The sequence below is a fragment of the Leptopilina boulardi genome, unplaced genomic scaffold, assembly GCF_019393585.1.
Source record: "Leptopilina boulardi isolate dan_hultmark-lab unplaced genomic scaffold, ZJU_Lbou_2.1 LbouV2_300, whole genome shotgun sequence".
Classification (NCBI taxonomy): Eukaryota; Metazoa; Arthropoda; class Insecta; order Hymenoptera; family Figitidae; genus Leptopilina; species Leptopilina boulardi.
Window position 1 is genome coordinate 1,555,069 of NW_026137864.1, and position 20,668 is coordinate 1,575,736.

General features: G+C 23.7%; 1 protein-coding gene across 1 annotated transcript; it reads right to left on the reverse strand.

Moving 5' to 3' along the window:
- Positions 1-45: 45 nt before the first annotated feature.
- LOC127282533 (uncharacterized) lies at positions 46-19,030 on the reverse strand. Its single transcript, XM_051306829.1, has 15 exons — positions 18,865-19,030; positions 17,567-17,730; positions 17,135-17,317; positions 16,169-16,382; positions 15,184-15,407; positions 14,309-14,494; positions 13,873-14,023; positions 13,064-13,252; positions 8,244-8,305; positions 7,128-7,310; positions 5,920-6,145; positions 2,280-2,494; positions 1,593-1,784; positions 794-932; positions 46-387 (listed from the first exon to the last, which is right to left on the reverse strand). Exons 1-15 carry the CDS (start codon positions 18,884-18,886, stop codon positions 245-247), a joined length of 2,493 nt encoding a protein of 830 aa, XP_051162786.1. The 5' UTR covers positions 18,887-19,030; the 3' UTR covers positions 46-244.
- Positions 19,031-20,668: the final 1,638 nt, after the last annotated feature.

Consider the following 20,668-nt stretch of genomic DNA (forward strand, 5'->3'; position numbering starts at 1 on the left):
CATAATAGGGATTAATTTACAGACTATAACTCAAATTATAAAATGTTTATAGTTGATAAATTTATTGTGTTTATTGTTTTAAAAGTAGAAAAAAAAAATTTATTTTTTGTTTTATTTTCTTGAATCACTTTTGAATGATATAGAAACATTTACTGTACATTTATATATGTCATAAAAAAAATGAGAAAAAAATATTTTATAATATACGTATATCTATATATTTTAAATAAAAAAGAAAAAAATTTCAACCTGCTGCAGGTGCAGGTAAAACAACTCGTCCTGCAAAAAGTATATTATTTGATTCAATGTCCACTAAGCTAAATAAAAATGGACGATTTGCTCTAAATGCTTGCAATGAGGGAGTCATCAATGGCACAACTGAAATTGCTGAAAATAGAAAAATTTTCTCTAAATTTTTATTCCCTCAAAATTTTTTATCAAAAAATAAATCATATTTTTAGAGTTTCGTGGCCCAGGCCTTAAAAGCCTTATAATTTCGCTATGGCGTCCGTCCGTCCGTCCGTCGTACAGCCCATCCTCCCCATTTAGGGTAAATTTTGTCTATTTCGAACTTTTTTTGTCTAGCAACCGTTATTAATTGTAAGGATTTTTTTCCTTAGCAACGGTTGCTAAGAATTTTATTAATAATTAAGTAATATTATAATATCGGCCACGAAACCCTGCGATGGAGGCAACCATGCGCCTGCTTTTCTACTCATATTTTAAAATTTATATTTTCAATTAAATTAATTTGAATCGCAAATGAATATTAATTTTAATAATTAAATAATACCTGTCGCTGCAGCAGCAATGGTTCCACTTTCATTTACTTCAATTTTTGCATTGTGAAGTACACTATTAACTTGAGTTGCTTTTTTCGTAATTATTCTAGATAAATTCGCTTTGGTATCAAATAAATCTTTGATACCGAGCTAAAAAACAGAAAATTTACATAAAACCATGATAACTTTTAAAAAAAACTATTTTAACCCTTTGAGGCATAGTGACATCCGATGTCAGTTTTTCAAATTTCAAAATGGCGGATCCAATATGGCGGATGATAAATGAAAATTTTATCGGATTTGCCTGAAACTTGTTACTTGGGAATTTTCTGGGTCACTGATTACGAATCTGGCACCGGTTTTTGAAAATTCCAAATGGCAAATCTAATATGGCGGTTGACAAAATGAAAAAAAAATCTTTTAAATTTCAAAAATCCAATATCATATTCGTTATCAGTGACCCCAAAAACCCCTGAGTAACAAGTTTAAGGCAAATCCGATCAATTTTTTTGATTTTTTCATCCAGCGACACTGAAAACCTCCGAGTAACCAGTTTAGTGCGGATTTAATAAATTTAAAAAAAAATTGTCCGCCATATTGGATCAGCCATATTGAATTTTGAAAATTTGAAAAATCTGACTTCAGATTCGTAATCAGCGATGAATTCCTGTTAATGAAAAATATATGCTTCAAAGGGTTAAAAAAGAAAAGAAACAATTTCATTTCAATTTTTTAAAAATATTTTTTGTTCTTTTTCATTTTTTCTTTCACAAAAAATAAAATTAAAAAAAAAAAAACGCAATTACTTACATGTTCAAGAGCTGAACGTAAATCTAATTTATTCTCAATGCTAAATCTTGGAAGTTGAAGTAAAATTTCAGTATCGAGTAAATTTTTGAATAAAGTTGTAATTGAAATATAAGAGAGATCTTTCGAAAGAATTTGTAGAGCATGTTCTCCTTGTCTAGCGGGTAGCAAAAGAAGCATTGAAATCTTTCCACCCTATATTAAAGAAAAATTTCATTCTATTATTATAATTACTGCAAAAGTTTGCAAACAAAAATATATAAATATATAAAAAGACCATTTATTTTTTACCCAATTATATCGCTTTAGCGTTATTTTTTTCGTAATGTTAAAGTTTCAAAAAAAAAAAAAAAAAAAAAAACGACGCTAGTCCGTGATTTAATTATATATACGCCCACCAGCACCGAAACTTTCCTAAAGATTTCTTAAAGATTTGTTTGAAATATTCGGAATATTTAATTGCAATGTTTAGTGAAAATTGCGTGTAAAGATTTAAATGTCCCACTTGATTAAAATGTTCAGGAAAGTTTTACACTAAACATTTATTTAATCGGGACATTTAAATATTTACACAATTTTCACTAAACTTTGCAATTAAATATTCCAAAAATTTCAAATAAATCTTTAGGAAATCTTTAGGAAAGTTTTCGGTGCTGTGGAGGTATAAATATATTTCTTTTTTTTATATACCGTGTAAGGAACTTCAATGACTTCTGCGTCTAATGATGGAAGAAAACCGTAACGATATTTTCCAATACTCTCCATCATGTGAACTTCTTGACAACCATTTTTGAATGTTTGAAAACATCGCGGTCGTGTTTGTTTTTTATCGAATGCATGAAGCCATGCTCCTTTGAAGTAAATTGCATTCGTTATTAATAATTGACTCGCGGAATTTAAATTGCCTGAAAAATATTTGAAAAACTTTAAATTCTCTATTATTTCCCTATTCATTTATTAAATTTATTATTATTATTTCTTTCATTTTTATTATTTTTTTTTATTTTTATTATTTTAAATTAACAACTATCATAAACATAACCTAAAATTTTTTTTGCCCCTTTTTTCAGAACGATTTATTACAAAAAAAAAATAAATTTTCTCTGAAACAGCGATATATTTCTCTAGAATAGCGAAAACTTTCGTTGTTTTAGTGAAACATATCGCTGTTATTTCAGGTGAAGATTTTTTTTCCGTATAATTAATAATTGACCAAGTAGCACGTAATATTACAGTAATATTACAGTGATATTAAAATGTCCGCCTCATGGTAATATTACTGGATAATGTTACTGTAATATTACACGGTAATATTAAGCCATTATCACTGTAATATTACAGTAACATTACAGTAATATTATACCGTAATAATAAAGTAATAATACACGAGAATATTGCAGTAATATTAGAAGAATATTATTTCACGAAAAAAATGTAACCAACCGGGGAATCGAACCCCAAACTCAAGGCACACAAGTCCAGAGTTTTACCAACAAGCCACACTGAATTACAATATATTTATCATTCTGATGCTTTATGAGTAACTCAAATCAATCTTTAATATTACGGTAACATTACAGTAATATTACTCGGCGGTAATATCACCATCAGGCGAACATTTTAATATCACTGTAATATTTCAGTAATATTATCCAATAATGTTACTGTAATATTACAGTAATATTACGTGCTAGTTGGATGGAAAATTTTAACCTAGTTAATAATTTTTATATTTAACCCTCGGAGCACATACTGGGTCACACAGACCCTGTCATTAATTTCAATGAAGTGTAATTTGAAAAGTCCGCAATACAACACGAACCTAAGGCCATATAGTGGTAACTAACTAATAAGGAATAATAAGTAACACACGCTAAAAAAAACTTTGTATAAACTAGCGAAAATAATCTCTGGAATAGTTATAAGTATAGTTAATATCGCCTTAGCGATAATCCATTTTCACTAGAATAGAGAAAATAAAATTTTCTATGAGATTTAACTATACTAAATATATATTATAAATAGAATATAAATACAGTATCTCTGAAAAAGTATTTATTTTAACTATCATGGAGATATTCAATTTCCTTAAGAAAATGAAAATAGTGAATATTTTAGATATTGTTAAACGTTATAATTGAGTAGCTGCCTGCAATAACTCGCCGAGCGCTTGGCCGATCGCTCTAACGCCAGTCAAACGTTCAAAAACGTGAAAAAAATGAAAAATCAAAATTTTGATTTTTGAAAAGTGCAATCTTGTAGGACATAAGATGGCGCATCTTTTTTTCCTTTGAGTTTCTTTTGTAGATCAAAAAATAGAGTTAATATATGCAAAACACTTACAAATTTTATTTCACAAATTTCATTCAATTTTTAAACATAAATCATAGTATCTTTGACAAATTTCAATGAATCTTATTGAAAATTAATATACATACGTATTTAGGTCCATAGAAGACGACAACATAATCAAAAATATTAAAATCATCAATTGTTTATTTATAATTAATTTTAAATGAAGACTTGTCAATAATAATGTTTACTTATCTTTGTCGACATAAAGTGTGTGGGGAACTTCAGAGTTGAAGAAACTTCCAGTGAGATATTTGTTTATCATAATGTAAGGAAGTTTTTTGTAAAATTGAAAAACAATTTATCAACAACTTTAGAAAATATAAAACGTTTAAGAAAACATGCGCGACGCGCTAGCGAGTCTCCGCGCGGAGAATTGCAAACAAGAGTTGTAGAGGACCAAAAATACAGAAACAAATATTGTCACTACATTCTTAGAAATGTTTTTCAAATAAAATATGTGTTAATTTTATGAAAATGCAAATTAAATTTGAACAACTGTTTTTTTAATATTTACTAAATAATCAATAGTTTTAAAATATTTTGGTGCTTGTATGTACTGTTTGTGCAATTTGCAAATAAGTTTTTTATTAATTAATATTAAGGTATATCTTTATTTTCTGTTTCTTCATTTTTTTAAGAAATTAGTGTATTGTTACATATCAACAGTGATAGTATGTTGGCTCCATTTTCAAAACATAATATATCAGAACATAACATAACGTCCTTCTTAACTCTTGTGTGCAATTCTCCGCGCGGAGACTCGCTAGCGCGTCGCGCATGTTTTCTTAAACGTTCTATATTTTCTAAAGTTGTTGATAAATTGTTTTTCAATTTTACAAAAAACTTCCTTACATTATGATAAACAAATGTCTCACTGGAAGTTTCTTCAACTCTGAAGTTCCCCACACACTTTATGTCGACAAAGATAAGTAAACATTATTATTGACAAGTCTTCATTTAAAATTAATTATAAATAAACAATTGATGATTTTAATATTTTTGATTATGTTGTCGTTTTCTATGGACCTAAATACGTATGTATATTAATTTTCAATAAGATTCATTGAAATTTGTCAAAGATACTATGATTTATGTTTAAAAATTGAATGAAATTTGTGAAATAAAATTTTTAAGTGTTTTGCATATATTAACTCTATTTTTTGATCTACAAAAAAAACTCAAATGAAAAAAAGATGCGCCATCTTATGTCCTACAAGATTGCACTTTTCAAAAATCAAAATTTTGATTTTTCATTTTTTTCACGTTTTTGAACGTTTGACTGGCGTTAGAGCGATCGGCCAAGCGCTCGGCGAGTTATTGCAGGCAGCTACTCAATTAATCTATTAAATAGATTTCCTTATTCTATAAATATTGTACTTTTGTTATGTTACTGTTCATAAATTTTTTAATGCATGATAATCCAAAGAAAATAATAAAATACTGGTAAATATGTTATTAAAAAAGTATAGTTTTAAAAAGTTGTGTCGAAAATCACATTTTTATCGTCTTAAAAGTTACCTTCGTTAAACCACAAAATAAATACCTTTTTTAAAAAATAAAATAAGGTGGTATTTTTTCCCTTATTCTAACACACTTCGAGAATATAAATCCCAATTTTTAACTTAAAATATTAAAAATTACAAAAGTTACATTTTTTTTTTAAATTCAATTTTTTCTTTTTAATTAGTTAACTTCACGAATTTTTTTTCAATATGCAAATAATTTAATAATATTTCTAAACTGCATATTCTTATTTTACAAGGTTCAATGAATAAAAAAATATTTTTTTTGTGTTGATCAGTCCAATAGTTCAAAAATGAGGGAGTTTTGTAAAGTAAACAGGGTCACAGCGACCCAGACTGTGCTACTTGTTCGAAAAAAGAGGTGTGTGCTCCGAGGGTTAAAAAAATTATTAAAAAAATTTCTAGAACACGCGCGAAACAGAAATTTATATAATAAATTAATTTCAAATTACCTGATTCAACTATTGATGTTATTTGATTTTTCGTTGACAATTTGACCCAATTATTAATATTTTGAGCTGAATTCACAGTATCCTTAAAATCGAGAGAAAACACTTGACTGTTATAATTTTTCACTAAATTTTCCTTATATTCATCAGACATAATGACATCATTTGCCGTCCAAATTGCCGTGGCCATTGTTATTTCAGTATTATTTATTCCACTTTTTTGCATTGTCTATAATTGTTGTAAATAATTAAATTTAAAATTTTATATATTAATTTCAAATTACAAGTTTGACATGAAAAATAATAAATTTCTTCAATTTCCCTATAACTTCCTTGACAAAAAAAAATTTTTTCTTTAACTTGTGGCTACCCTGGAATTATATTATCGTCAATTGAGGCTCTATTCTGGTACCATACAACATTAAAAATAATTATTATACGAAAATTTATTTCCTAATAAGTAAAAAAAAACTCCTGTTCTTTAATTTTATACATAAATTACTTATTTTTGTGTCAGAAAATTGATAATAGTTTATAATTTTACAAAGGGTACAACATAACCTCAAAAAGTAACATTATTAATTTTGCATGGTTTTCAAGTTAATTTAAAAACTGTTTGTTTTAAAATATCTCAAAAAAATAATTGTAGACCTTATTAAGTTATTTATAATTAGCTTAAAATGTGTCAATTTGGAAGTTTTAGAAAACAATAATTCCTAACTTAGTTAGGAAAAGTATTTAAATGTAGTTAAAAATATTTCCATACAGTTTGATTAGGAGGACAAAAATTTTTATTTTATTTTATGAACAAAAAACAAAGTTTGTACCACAATAGCCCCAACCACAGGGCTATTATGGTACAAACTTTAAATCTATTACATAAAATCAGATAAAAATTTTTTTCTATTAAAACTTGGAGGAAATTTTCAGAAGGATGTCCACAACACGACTATAAATATAGTTTAAAATATTTTTCTATAAAGATTAAAATTTTAGTTAAGCATATTGAACAAGAAAAAAAATTAATGAAAACTACAAGAAATATTTTTTAGGCAAAAAATTATAGAATTTTTCATTTTTAAAAATTATTTCTTTAAAAATCGTTTATCATAAATGTTGCGAACTTTAGCTTCGTCATAATAGCCCCGCTAGAGTGGTGATAAAATTTTATTGATTAAAAATTCGAGAATTGAAAATTTTTTTTTTCTTACTGTAAAAGGACTGAGTGTACGTTTCACAGCTTCTTTGATACCATAATCATCAACTGGTAATCGTAAAGTAGACAAAAGTTGTTGACGAGTTAGCCCTCCACTTCCTTCTGCAATTGTCATAAGTGCTGCCTTTACACCTGCCGGTGCCAATACCAAATTTCCCTCAGAATGATCACATAATTCCTATATTTAAAAGAAAATGATTTCTTTTTACATTATAAAAATTGATGTAAAATATTTTCAAATATATTTTAATTAAGGCCATGTGAGAAATACCCACGTTAACCCCATGCAAAAAACATGGTATCGTATTACCAAGTTTTCTCTAAAATGGTAAAGAATTTTTGGTTGAAATTTGTAAAATATGATAGAGAATAGCATTCAGAATGGCGCTGTTCTCGATTTGAAGCAATATTTTGCGTTTAAGTATTAAAAATAAAAGTTTGAAAATTCCCATTTTTGAACGAAAGTTGAAGTCAACATGGCGGGGGTACACACAGACGTTGCGTGAATGTATCAGTGGTCCAGGAACTAGCGCCAATTCGAGTTTGTGGCCGCTCAAAGAAATAACAAAAACCTATTAATTCCACTATTAATTACTTTTTTAAATTATTTCGCATTAAATTACAGTAAATAAGTAGAACGGCCCAATTCCTTCAACCCTTTTTTATCATTCCTCAAAATTTCAACCCGAAATTTCTTCTCACTTTCGAGAATACTTGGAACTACCAAAAAGTGTCTTTGTCTCACATGGCCTTAAACATTTTAGTTTAGTTTTATTTTTTATTTAAAAAAAAAAAAAAAATTATTTCAGTTTTTGTTTCATACTTTGGGGACGCGACAAAATTTTTCTAATTGTGAAGTTAGCAAATTTTTTTATTAGGTGTGGGTACTTATATTTATTTATAACTAAAAAAAAGTTAATAAATTAAAATAAAAAAAGGAAAGTTAATTTTATCTATAAATAAAGTATATGGGTACTTATTTTATTTAAAAATAAAAAAGTTAATAAATCAAAAGAATTAAAAAAAAAGTTAAGTTTATATAATTAAATAAAGTAGGTGGGTATTTATTTAAAAAAAAAAAATGATTAAATAAATAAAAAAAGAAATTTACCTGAAGCAATTCTATGTTGAAAATATTGTGCCGTTCTTCAACTCCTGGAGGTTGCGTTGATACTGAAATAATAATTAATTAGTGTAATTACTATAATATATATTAGCTAATTGTTAACAATTATATGTTTTTTCTACTTTTGAGAATGATAATTTTTGTATATAAGAATTTAATTCATCAAATCGAAAAAGTGTAACAAACCTGTAAATCCATTTTTATACACAAAAAAGAAGTATAACTCAATGACTGATATCTTCAACATCTTTTTGAAAAAAATTTTCTGTTTTTTTTTTCATTAAATAAAATGTCATAGGGTCAGTTGGGGTAAATGGAGACAAGAGGTTTTGGAGCTTAATTTACAGTTTTAAAATTAAGTTCAACGTCAATATTTTAACTTTAGATCACCTGCAAGAGATTTTGAGTATTTTCAAGCTTTTATCTTGACAATTGGCAGCAAGATAAAAAAAAAGTTATCGCTCAAAGCTTAAAAACTTGAAAATCAAAGTCAAACAGTTTCAGTATTTTATCGAGCATTTAAAAAAATAAACCCGCAAATATTACCTTTTAAAGGAAGAAACTTACGCAATTTGTGAAAAATAGCGATTTTGTCCCCATTTACCCCAACTGATCCTATATATAATATTAATCAATATAAACCTGTGAATTATGTCAAATAAAAATTGGTTTTTAGGCAATTTCATTGAAATTATTTTTAAAAATAATTTCTTAATGTCGATTTTAATTTATTTAATTATTTATTTATTATTAATTTAATAAATTTATTAATTAAAATTTAATAATTTTAATTTAAAGGTTATGTTCGTTTCAAGACTTTTTAATAATTTATTGGTTTTTAGTCAATTTCATTGAAATTATTTTTAAAAATAATTTCTTAATGTCGATTTTAATTTATTTAATTATTTATTTATTATTAATTTAATTAATTTATAATTAAAATTTAATAATTTTAATTTTAATAATATTTATTCAGATTTCAATGAATTTGTAATAATAATTCATTGAAATAGGTGTTTCATTTGGAAAAATAAGGTCAATGGAAAATTAAAAAAAAATGATTAAAACAGGGGGGTTGGCGCGCGTAGCGCGCAGGGGGGCCTAACCCCTCTAGTATATATATATATATGCAGGGTGTCCCATTTTAATCTATCAGGCGAAATAACTTTTAATCAGTTGATTTTACAAAAAAATGTTTTAGACAAAAGTTATTGTGCTCACAGGGGGACATCCAGTGGTAAACTTGAATTTGACCTAAATGACCTAATTTAGGTCATTTCAAGGTCAACTCATTTTTTTTAAATGGAACCACCTACTTTTTATGCCGGAAATCGATAAAGCAGGAAATTCCACGTCGAAATCGTTGATGCACTTTTTTTCGATAGATCAACCTATTTAGGACAAATAGGTCATTTAATTATTATTGTATTTGGGGAAATAACTTTAAACTAATTAATTTTACAAAAACATGGTTCAGTCAAAAGTTGTTGTGCTTAAAGGAGAATATTCAGTGATGACCCTAAATTTGTCCTAAATGACCTTAATTAGGTCATTTCAATTTCAACTCATTTTTTTTAAACCATCTACTTTTCATGTTACAAAGCGGAAGAGCAGGAAATTCCACGTTGAAATCGTTCAAGTACTTTTTTCGACAGGTCGACCTATTCAGGTCAAATAGGTCATAATTAATTTCACCTACAAGGCCTTGGTTAGATCTAATCTATGTCAAATAATTTTTCACGAAGAAAGATCAAGTTTTTATACAAGGAATCGTCAGGGCAAGAATTTTTATGTAAAAAACACTAGACCCAACTGAGGCCTTGTAGGTGAAATTGATTATGACCTATTTGACCTGGATAGGTCGACCCGTCGAAAAAAGTACTTGGACGATTTCAACGTTGAATTTCCTGCTCTTCCGATTTGTAACATTAAAAGTAGATTGTTTTTAAAAAAATGAGTTGAAATTGAAATGACCTAATTAAGGTCATTTAGGACAAATTTAGGGTCATCACTAAAAATTCCCCTTTAAGCACAACAACTTTTGACTGAAACATGTTTTTGTAAAATTAATTAGTTTAAAGTTATTTCCCCAAATACAATAATAATTAAATGACCTATTTGTCCTAAATAGGTCGATCTATCGAAAAAAAGTGCATCAACGATTTCGACGTGGAATTTCCTGCTTTATCGATTTCCGGCATAAAAAGTAGGTGGTTCCATTTAAAAAAAATGAGTTGACCTTGAAATGACCTAAATTAGGTCATTTAGGTCAAATTCAAGTTTACCACTGGATGTCCCCCTGTGAGCACAATAACTTTTGTCTAAAACATTTTTTTGTAAAATCAACTGATTAAAAGTTATTTGGCCTGATAGATTAAAATGGGACACCCTGTATATATATATTTATTTATAAATATAATGTTAAAATGTTTAAACAAAATTTGGTAAATAAATGTCAATATAAAAAAATTTATTTGATTCAAATAATCAGTTTAGCAAATAAATATATTTATTGGATAATTAGTTAAACACTCAATAATAATAATCAATAATCAATAAGTAATGTTAATATGTATTATTATTACACTGAAAAAAAGGTTTGGTATTAACAACCAAACATTTGATTGGTATTTAAGAAACCAAAATTTTTTTGTTGAATCAACAAAATTTTGGTTTTCCCAATCAAACTTTAGTTAGGATAACAAAAATCATTTTTTTTTTTCTAATTTTGGTTGTGTGAAACCAATTTTGATTGAGACAATTAAAATTTTGTTGATTCATCAAAAAAATTTTGGTTCCTTAAATACCAACCAAACGTTTGGTTGTCAATAACAAACCCTTTTTTCAGTGTATTATTAATATTATTATTATTGTTATACTATATATTATTTTTAATTAATTATTATTGCTCAAAAATGTAATTTTATTAATTAGTAACTTCCAGGATTAATTAACTAATTAATTAATAATTAATTTAATTATAATTATATTTATGAAAAATATCGCATTATACAAATTAGATAAATATTATGATAATAATAAATTTCGCCAGATGATAAAAAAATGAAATTGATCTAAATATTTTTTCATAACTTCAATTTTGATTTTTTAAAGCGCACTAAAATAATTTATTGATATGAAATCTTTATAACATGTGTTCCTGTTTCTGTAAATATGTATTTATGTCTGTGTGAAGAGACAAATAAAAGAGTTAATTTCAAGGTTTCCTTTGTATATTTATAAAAAGTGTAAATTCTTTGTCTATTCACAATTATATAAAGATATACATAGAGAAGATGAAACATTTTTAAAATCAACCATATATATATAGAGAGAGAAAGGGAATAAAAAAAAGGAAACATATATGGAAACTGTATTTTTGTTTCTCTCTTTCTCTTTTTTTTCCATATCATTTAATTTAATTAGAAAACGTCTAATCTGAATATTTTAATGTGATTCAGACGTTCAGTGAACTTTTTGCGGATGCTTGATTATTTTTGAATAACTGGTTGTGTCAGAGATCATAATCAGAAGGACATTATGGAAAGTCCCAAAAAATTATTCTATTGCGAAAACGTCCATTCTATTTTATGTCATCGTGTTTCATTTTTATCTGATAGAATTTTTTTTATATATAATACCTATATATGTATATATTTAGAAATTTTTTTTTTATGCAATTGAAATTCTTTTGTAATTGTGTTTTTATTTTCGTTTTTAAATATAGAATTAAAATTTTAAATTCATTTATAATTAAATAATTAATTTAATTTAGAATTTTTTTTTTTATTACATTATTATTGTTAATATTTAGTTTAAAAATTAATATTAATAATTATTTTTATTAAAAGAAAATTACAAATTAGTGTAAATTATACATAATGAGGGAAATTTGAATTTATTCAAAAATAAAAAAAATTTCAATCACTATTTTTATTTGATTATTGTTTAATTGTAATTAAATTAAAATTAATATTTGATTATAAATTAACAATTTTTATTTTATTATTTATTTATTTATTAATTTTAGTGAAATATATTAATATTAATTACACTAAAACGTCAATCGAGAACAGACGAATGTGCAGTGCTGTTCTCGATTGACGCGATTTTTATCGCTCGAAAATAAAAACACTCAGGGCCGTATGAAGGGCCTTACGCAACAATGTGAATTCTATCTAGGGGATTTTCACTAGTGGGGCACTGAATCCACCTTAAATTTAAAAATCACAAGTACGACTTTGGCGTCAGTCATAACCTAAATTCTACCCGCTTCCCCACTTCCCTTCAAGTGTTCCCTTGCTCTGTTCTCGACTGACGTGTTCTCGATTGACGTTCTAGTGTAATTAAAATGTTCGTCTAATGAAAAAAAGTGAATAAATGAAGAAAAATGATAAAAAAAAAAAAAATTGGAAGGAATAATATTTGTTTATATAAAATGTCATTATCAGTTATATTTTATTTTTTTATTTATTATCTTTTATTATATATAAATTTTGTGAATATTTTTTGGTCTGTTTGGTAACTGTCTGTTTATCACTATTTCTATAGGCAATATTTTTTCTTTTCTTTTTTTTCATATTATTGAAAAATATAAATATATATTTTTTTATCGTAACTAAATGTTTTTGTTGAATTTTATATCATAATAATTAATATATAGTCTCCTATTTTTTATAACAATGTTGTATATTTAATAATGTTAACGCTTTTTTCTTTTTGTACTGAATTTTGTAATATATGTAAATAATACTTGTTTCCCAAAATTTGGAAAAAATTTTAGGGATTAGTTTAGAATTGTTTACCAGTTGGTTGCTTTGTTTCTTCATTAACCTTTGACGGGAAGTTTGTATTTAAATTGCCAATTTCCTCCAGAGGATTCACCACCTTTCCCATGTATAAAATTGTACCGGATGTTTCGTCTTCAATATAAAAAACGAATGGCCGATTTGCAATGAATGTTTCTTCGCCGATTTTATTGGAAATTTGAATTTCTGCAATAAAATTATATTTTTAATAATAAGTACAAAAAAAAAAAGAAAAAAAGAACATATTTTTCTAAACAAATTTTCGCCTCATTGAAAAATGCAACGAGTTAAAATAATAAAAAAGGAACATTACTAAAAAATTTGTTTATATTATATACAAAAATTCTTATATTATTATTTTTTCTGTTTTTATAATCTCTTTTTTTTTGGATCAAACTTTTATGTTATTTTTGAACTGAAGCCCACAAATCACGAGTTTTTTTTTTTTTTTGACAAAAATTCAAATCCTTGAAAAAAATTGAAATTTAATCAGTTAAGAAATTATTTTCTTTAATTATCTTAATTAACAAATTGTATTATTTACCTATTAATTAAGAAAGATTATTTTATTTATTTTTTTTTTGATACAAAATTGAAGAAGAAAAATTATAAATAAAAACATTGTTTTATATAATAATAATACAAAAATTTTATTATGTAATTAATAGAATTTTAAAAAAATATAAATTTTTAATTCAATTTTTTATTATCATTAAATAATATTGAAAAATGATTTTAGAAAATTTAATTTTTTATTAAAAAGCAAATGAGTTTAAAGTTAAAAATATTTTTTTAATTTTTATTACCTGTAGCAACATAAGCTGCAGTTCCTTTCTCATTCACTTCGATTCCAGATTTTTGAACAATTTCGGAAACAGAAAGTTGAGGGGAAGCGGAACTTGTACGAAGTATTCCAGTCAAAGTTGCTGAATCTTCAAAAATATCTTGAATACCCATCTGTTTAATAATTTACAATTTATTTTAGTTAAAAATTTACCGAAATAGCAAAATAAGTTTAAATTGTAAATTATGACAATAATAATAATCAACTAAATATGTAAACAAAAATAATAACAATAATAATAATTAATAATAAAAATAATAATTATTCTTATTATAATTAAAAATTTTCAATTTTTTTCGGAATAATTTTTTCTAAAAAGTAATTTAAATTAATTTTATAATTATTTGTTTTGAAAATAAATAAATAAAATTATTTTGAAAATTTAAATAAAAATCTACCTCTTTAAGAGTTGATTCTAAATGACTTGTAAAATCAAATTTAAACTTTGGAATGACCACTGCCATTGACATATCCTGCATTAACCAAGTTTGTTTGCTAAAAGCCTGAGAATTCAATTTTTCAACCAATGTATCCAATGAATTTGTTTTTCGAGGTAGAATAAAATACATGGCATATTTTTGACCCTGCAAAAAAAAATTTACTCACACTTTTAATCAAATAATATAAAATTATGAAATATTAAAAATTAAATTTTCCATCTTCATAAAAACATAAAAAAGTATATTTCAAAAAAAAAAAAAAATTCTCATTTTCACTGAAGAAACTTCATGGATAATATAATTAATAATTATTAGTGAATTTATTAATAATTTTCAATAATATTTAATCAATTAATTATTGCAATAATTGAAAATTATTATTAATAATTGAAAATAATTAATAAATCTCATAATTTAGTACTCTTAGTATGAAAGGACATTTTTATTTTTGAGATAAAAATTATTTTTTAGAAAACAAAATATTTGTAAAAAAAAAAATGTTTTGGTAAAAAAGTAATTTTAATAGCAAGAAAATATTTTTATTATTGTAAATTCGTTAACTTAAATAAAATGATAAAAAAAATCAATTTTTAATTAATAAATGAAAAATAATACATAATTAATAAATTCATTAATATTTTGAAAATAATAGTGGTAATTGTAAAAAATAATGGACAAGTAAACAATTATGAATATGAAAATGGATATAGAAAATAAATAAATAAATAATAAATATGAAAAAAAACGAAATTAAAAGAAAATTTGTATTCAATATTTACATAAAGAAAGAATAAAAGAAAAAAAGAATCAACGGAAGTAGAAAAATAACTCACTGAATAAGGAATACGAAGTATTTTAGCATCTAATTCTGATTCTGATGATGAAGAGTAATAAAATCGAGCATATGAATGCATCATTGGTACATCAACGGAATATGTTTCAGTTGGAAAGAATTTTCCCATTCTTGTTGCTTTTGGCGAAAATGGATGTCGATCCCATGTTCCTTTGAAAAATAATGCATTCACAACAACCATAACTGATCCTCTCAAACTGTTTTCTAAAATAACGAAAAAAAATGTTAATATTGTTTTTTTTACATTTAAAAAGAAAATTATTTTACAATTCTTCAGTAACGCATTCAATATCCAAAAATATTACCAATTTTCTAATATTAATATTTTTAATTTTTCCTCTTTTACACATTTGGCCTTTTCAATTTTCTTTTATTGAAATTTTATTTATATATTTCTACTTTTTCTTTAATTAAAAATTAATTTAATTATTAACTGTTTAATCGAAGCAATTTTTCTATACAATTAATAAAAGTAATTAATTTATTGAATTTGTAAATTAAATTAATCATACTAAATATATAAAAATTATAAATTTTAAATCTATTTTTTTTGTAAATTTATGTAAATTCAATAAAATTATACATCCAGAAATTTTTTTTTTCTGATTAAATAAATAATTTATTGATTTGTTTTAAATAAAAATTTTCTTTGACACTAATAATTTTGGTTCGAATAAAAATTTTTTTTGAAACAAATAAAAATTTGACACAAATAATTTGGTTTAAATAAAAATATATTTGAACCAAATAAAAATGTTGAATCAAATAAAAATTTATTTAGACCAAATAAAAATTTGACAAAAAAATAATATGGTTCAAATAAAAATGTATTTGAAGTAAATAATAATTTTTTTTTTTTAATCAAATAAAAATTTATTTGGAAACAATTAAATAGTTATGAGAAAAATATTTTGTTTTTTTTTCATCTATATGAGAGTTGAAAAATAAATTTAAGATTATCTCACCGTCTTCAATAATTTTTTGGATATTATTTTCAGTGACATTGTTCACCCAATTGTTTATACTATCAGCAACGGCATGTGTGTTGGATAAATTGGCACTTAAAACATCTGTAGCATAAAACATTTTTACGATTGCCGCGTATCTCTGTCGAAGTTGTACTGCGGAATCAATGTAAATGCGGGTTCCAACATTCAGTGTATAATCAGGATTCTTGGTCTGAAAAAATATAAAGAGAAATCATTTACTATACGAGAATATAAACAAAACAAAAAAAAAAAAAAATTATTATCCTATTTGAGAAAAAAATATTTTTTCGTAAAAGAAATATTTGTAGAAAAAAAAATTATTGTGTCAAAAAAAAGGTTTTATTAAAATAAAATTTTAATATTCAAATATATAATTTTATTATCAAGAAAATATATATTTTTATAATAAAGAAATGTTTTTTAGAAAAAAATATATTTTTAATAAAAATAAATAAAAAAAAATAATTAAAAAAATAATTTTAATATAGTAAGAAAATATTTTTATTTATCTATTTACGCAGTAAGAAAAATTATTTTAAATAAAAAAATATAATAATTTTAATAATTAGTAGGTAATTTTTAATAAAAGGAAAAAAGTATATTTTAGAAAAAGAAATATTCATAGAAAAAGTAATTTATTCATTGTAAAAAAATATTTTAATAAAAATATAATTTTAATTATCAAAAAAATATATTTTTAAATGAAAAAACAAATTTTTTTAGTAAAAAACTATATGTAGATATTTTTATGAGAAAAATTAATCTTTAGTTTTTTTATCCCAAAGAAGTTAAAGAAATATATTTTTACAATACAGATGAAAAAAAAAATTAGTATTTTTTTTTTTTTTTTTAAAGGAATTTGTTTTAAAGAAAAATTTTTTGCAACTTTTTCCCTTATAAAATAAATAATAAATATAGAAACAAAAAAATAATAATAATTACCTGAAGTGATTGTAAAATTGATGTGAATTTATCTCTCGTGACAGCTCGGTTTATAGGTAAATGCAAACCAGTAGCCAATTCTTGTGCAGTTTTACCTTGAGCACCCTCGTATAAATAAATCAGTGCCAATTTTGTTGATATCGGAGAAATCAACATATTTCCAGGAGTTTTCTTTGATATTATCTAATAAATTTCCCATAAATTAACATTTTATTTATTTTTATTAAAAAGTAATAAATTGAAAAATGATAAAGTTATTGAAAAATAAAAAAATTGTTAATAATTAATTTAATTTGTAATTTTATAATTGTATAATTAATAAAATATAGATAATTAAAATATTTAATTAATTATAAATTATTAATTATAAATAAACACTTAAAAATAATATGAATTTAAAAAAAAAAATATTAAAATAAGAATTTAATTTACTTTAAAGAGATGCCAGTCAAAAACATTGAATCTTTCCCCTTGATACGGGATAAAATCATCAATTTCATCATTTGTCGACGAAACATTTCTGGTAAATTTTTGAGCACCATTGACATTTATATTTTTCATAAAACAAATTATAATGAAAGCCAAAGTCAGCCAACCTAAATTATAAAAAATTTTACATTATTTAAAATTACAACAATATAATGAAAATTGTAAACTCAAAAAATTTAATTAGTACTAATGAAAAAAAAAAAATACATAAAAAAATAAAATAAATAAATAAAAAAAAATTATAATAAATTTCAAAAATATATTAATTGAGTAAATTTATTTATTAATTCTTTATAGGAATAAATTAGTTTGTCATACAATGCAATTATTAATTTCTTAATTAATATTTAATTTATTAATTGTTAATTAATTAATTTTTTTAAATTCGCACTCAAATATTGTTTTTTTTTTACACGAAACTTGTGTATTATTCACTGGAATTAAAGTTTCATAAAAAGAAAAAAAAATTGCTTTTTATAATTACTGTAAATCTAACAATGATTTATGAAAACATTTATTAAGAAAGAAAAATTTACGTACTCGTTAAAACAACTTAATAATTGTATATGACTAAGAGAATAAAAAGTTATTACAATCACACTTATTCTTTAAAGATAATAAATTTACTTTTCAATATTTTTATATACGATTTATGAAACATTTTTTTAATTACGAAAACAAAATTGCACTTTTACAGTTTTTTCAAACAAAAATTTTATAATTATTGATTTGTTATCAATTTATTTTTAAATTGACAAATTTTTTTGTTTGTTTTATTTTTTTAATTTTCTTTTTTAATATAAAACTAAAAAAAATGCAATAAATTTTGTAAAAAGAAATTAATAATAAATTTCTCAATTTATTTCCAAATAGACAAATATTAAAAAAAAAAAAAAATGTTAAAAACATAGAATTAAAGTAAAAAAAAAATAAAAAAAATTCTAATAGAACGAAACTAATGATGAAATAAAAAAATTTTTAAATAATTTACGAAATAAATAACTATATAAAGGATGAAACTTCAGAAAGTAAACACGTTTTAAAATTTATACAATGTATAGAGAATTTTTTTTTTTTTTTTACATCAGACGCATTGAAAATTCTTCACAAAGAATATTATTTCTCTCTCCTCTCGAGTGAAAATATCGCACTTGAAAAATTATTAAAAGATTTTTTTTTCTAATACTAAAAAAAATGAGATCAATAATAAAATATTATAAATATAATAAAAAATTTCTTACCAAAACTATTTTTATTGTACATGGCGTTGAAAAGGAAAATTTCTCTTAAACAACAAAATAAAAAAAAAAAAAATTAAAAAGAATACTTTGCACTTATGAGAGAAGAGTTCATGGACGTGTTCAACGGTGAAACAAACCGGCTCAACTGGCCACTTCTTCTGGTACCAAGAGTGATAGAATATACATACAGGAAAATACTTGGAACAAAAGAAGGAGGGGATATATCCTTATATTTTGCATATTTTGAAAAAAAAAGTTCGTCAAATAATATTCTGGAATTGAGTGAATCATTGAGAATTTCCAAAATGAAATTTTTGTAAATTTTTTTTTTTTTTTAATTTATTGAATACATGCAAATATTTTGTAATTAATGAAACAAATATTATTTATTATTTTGTAATTAATGAAACTGACATTATTTATTATTTTGTAATTAATGAAACAGTTATTTTTTATTATTTTGTAATTAATTTTTTTTTTAATTTTTTGTTTTAAACAAAAAAATTGTACTCTAGGTTATGTTAATATATTATATCAAAGAATAGAAATCGGTGGGGCAAAGGGGCAGTTGCCCCCTTTTTAAAGAAAATATATGCAAAAATTGTATATTTATTTATATGGTCCACCCACGAGAAAATCTGTTCCTACGCCCCTGTATTTTATAATAATTAAAAAATATCATTTTTTTTTGTTAACAACAAAATTTAATTATGATTAACAAATGATTTATTAATAATACTTAAATTTATTATATTAATTAAAATTAAATTTATTAATACATATAATTGTGGAATTTAAAACTATTATTAATATTTTATTATTTATTTTTTAAAATGTTATTTATGATTTTTATTAATAATAATTTTTATTATTTTTAATTTTTTAAACAAAATTTATCTAATTTTGAGGTTATGTTTGTTTCTTGGTCGTTTTCCGCAAATTTTGGCCAAAATTTTTTTGATTATGTTTGTTTATTGGTCGTTTCCCGCCAAAATAACATAACTTTCACAATTTAGGTAATTATTGGCGGAAAATCCACCTCCCCCTCAACGTAAGGGAGGGGGAAGACTTGCGACAATATTCAGAGTCTTGAAACGAATATAACCTCAAAATTTAGGTTATTTTTGGCGCGAATTCCAAAGTGAGAGAGAGGGGGGGAAGACTTGCGACAATATTCAGAGTCTTGAAACGAACATAACCTCAAAATTTAGGTCATTTTTGGCGGGAAATCCAAAGAGAGAGAGATGTGGGAAAAACTTTTCCATTTATTTCAATTTTACACCCAGAAAAAAGATTTCTTTATTTCAAAGAAATTAATTATCTTGACAAATTTTTCTCTGACTCAAAAAGAAAATTTATTTGTTTCAAACAAATTATCTTTGATTCAAAAAAAAATTATTTTCGTTTTAAAGAAATTTTTTCTTTAATTCAGATAAATAATTCTTTGACCCTACATCAATGTTAGAATTTCTTTGATTTAATGCACTAATCTTTTTCATTCAAAGAAATTTTTCTTTGAATCTAAGAAGCTTTTTTTGTTTCAAAGAAAATTTTATTTTGAATGAAAGAAAACAAGTCAAAGAAATTGGTTTCTTTAATTAAAAAAAATCTTTTCTCTGGGTGTATTATTAAAATACTGACAAAATATAAATGAATACAAAACAATTTTTAGGTTAGAAAAATATAATTTTTTTAAATTTAAAATTAATTAATAAATAATAATAATAATAATAATAATAAATCACTTTATACATCAGGAAATTAGCAAAAACAAATGATTTTTTTTATCTTCTTAAAAATGAAT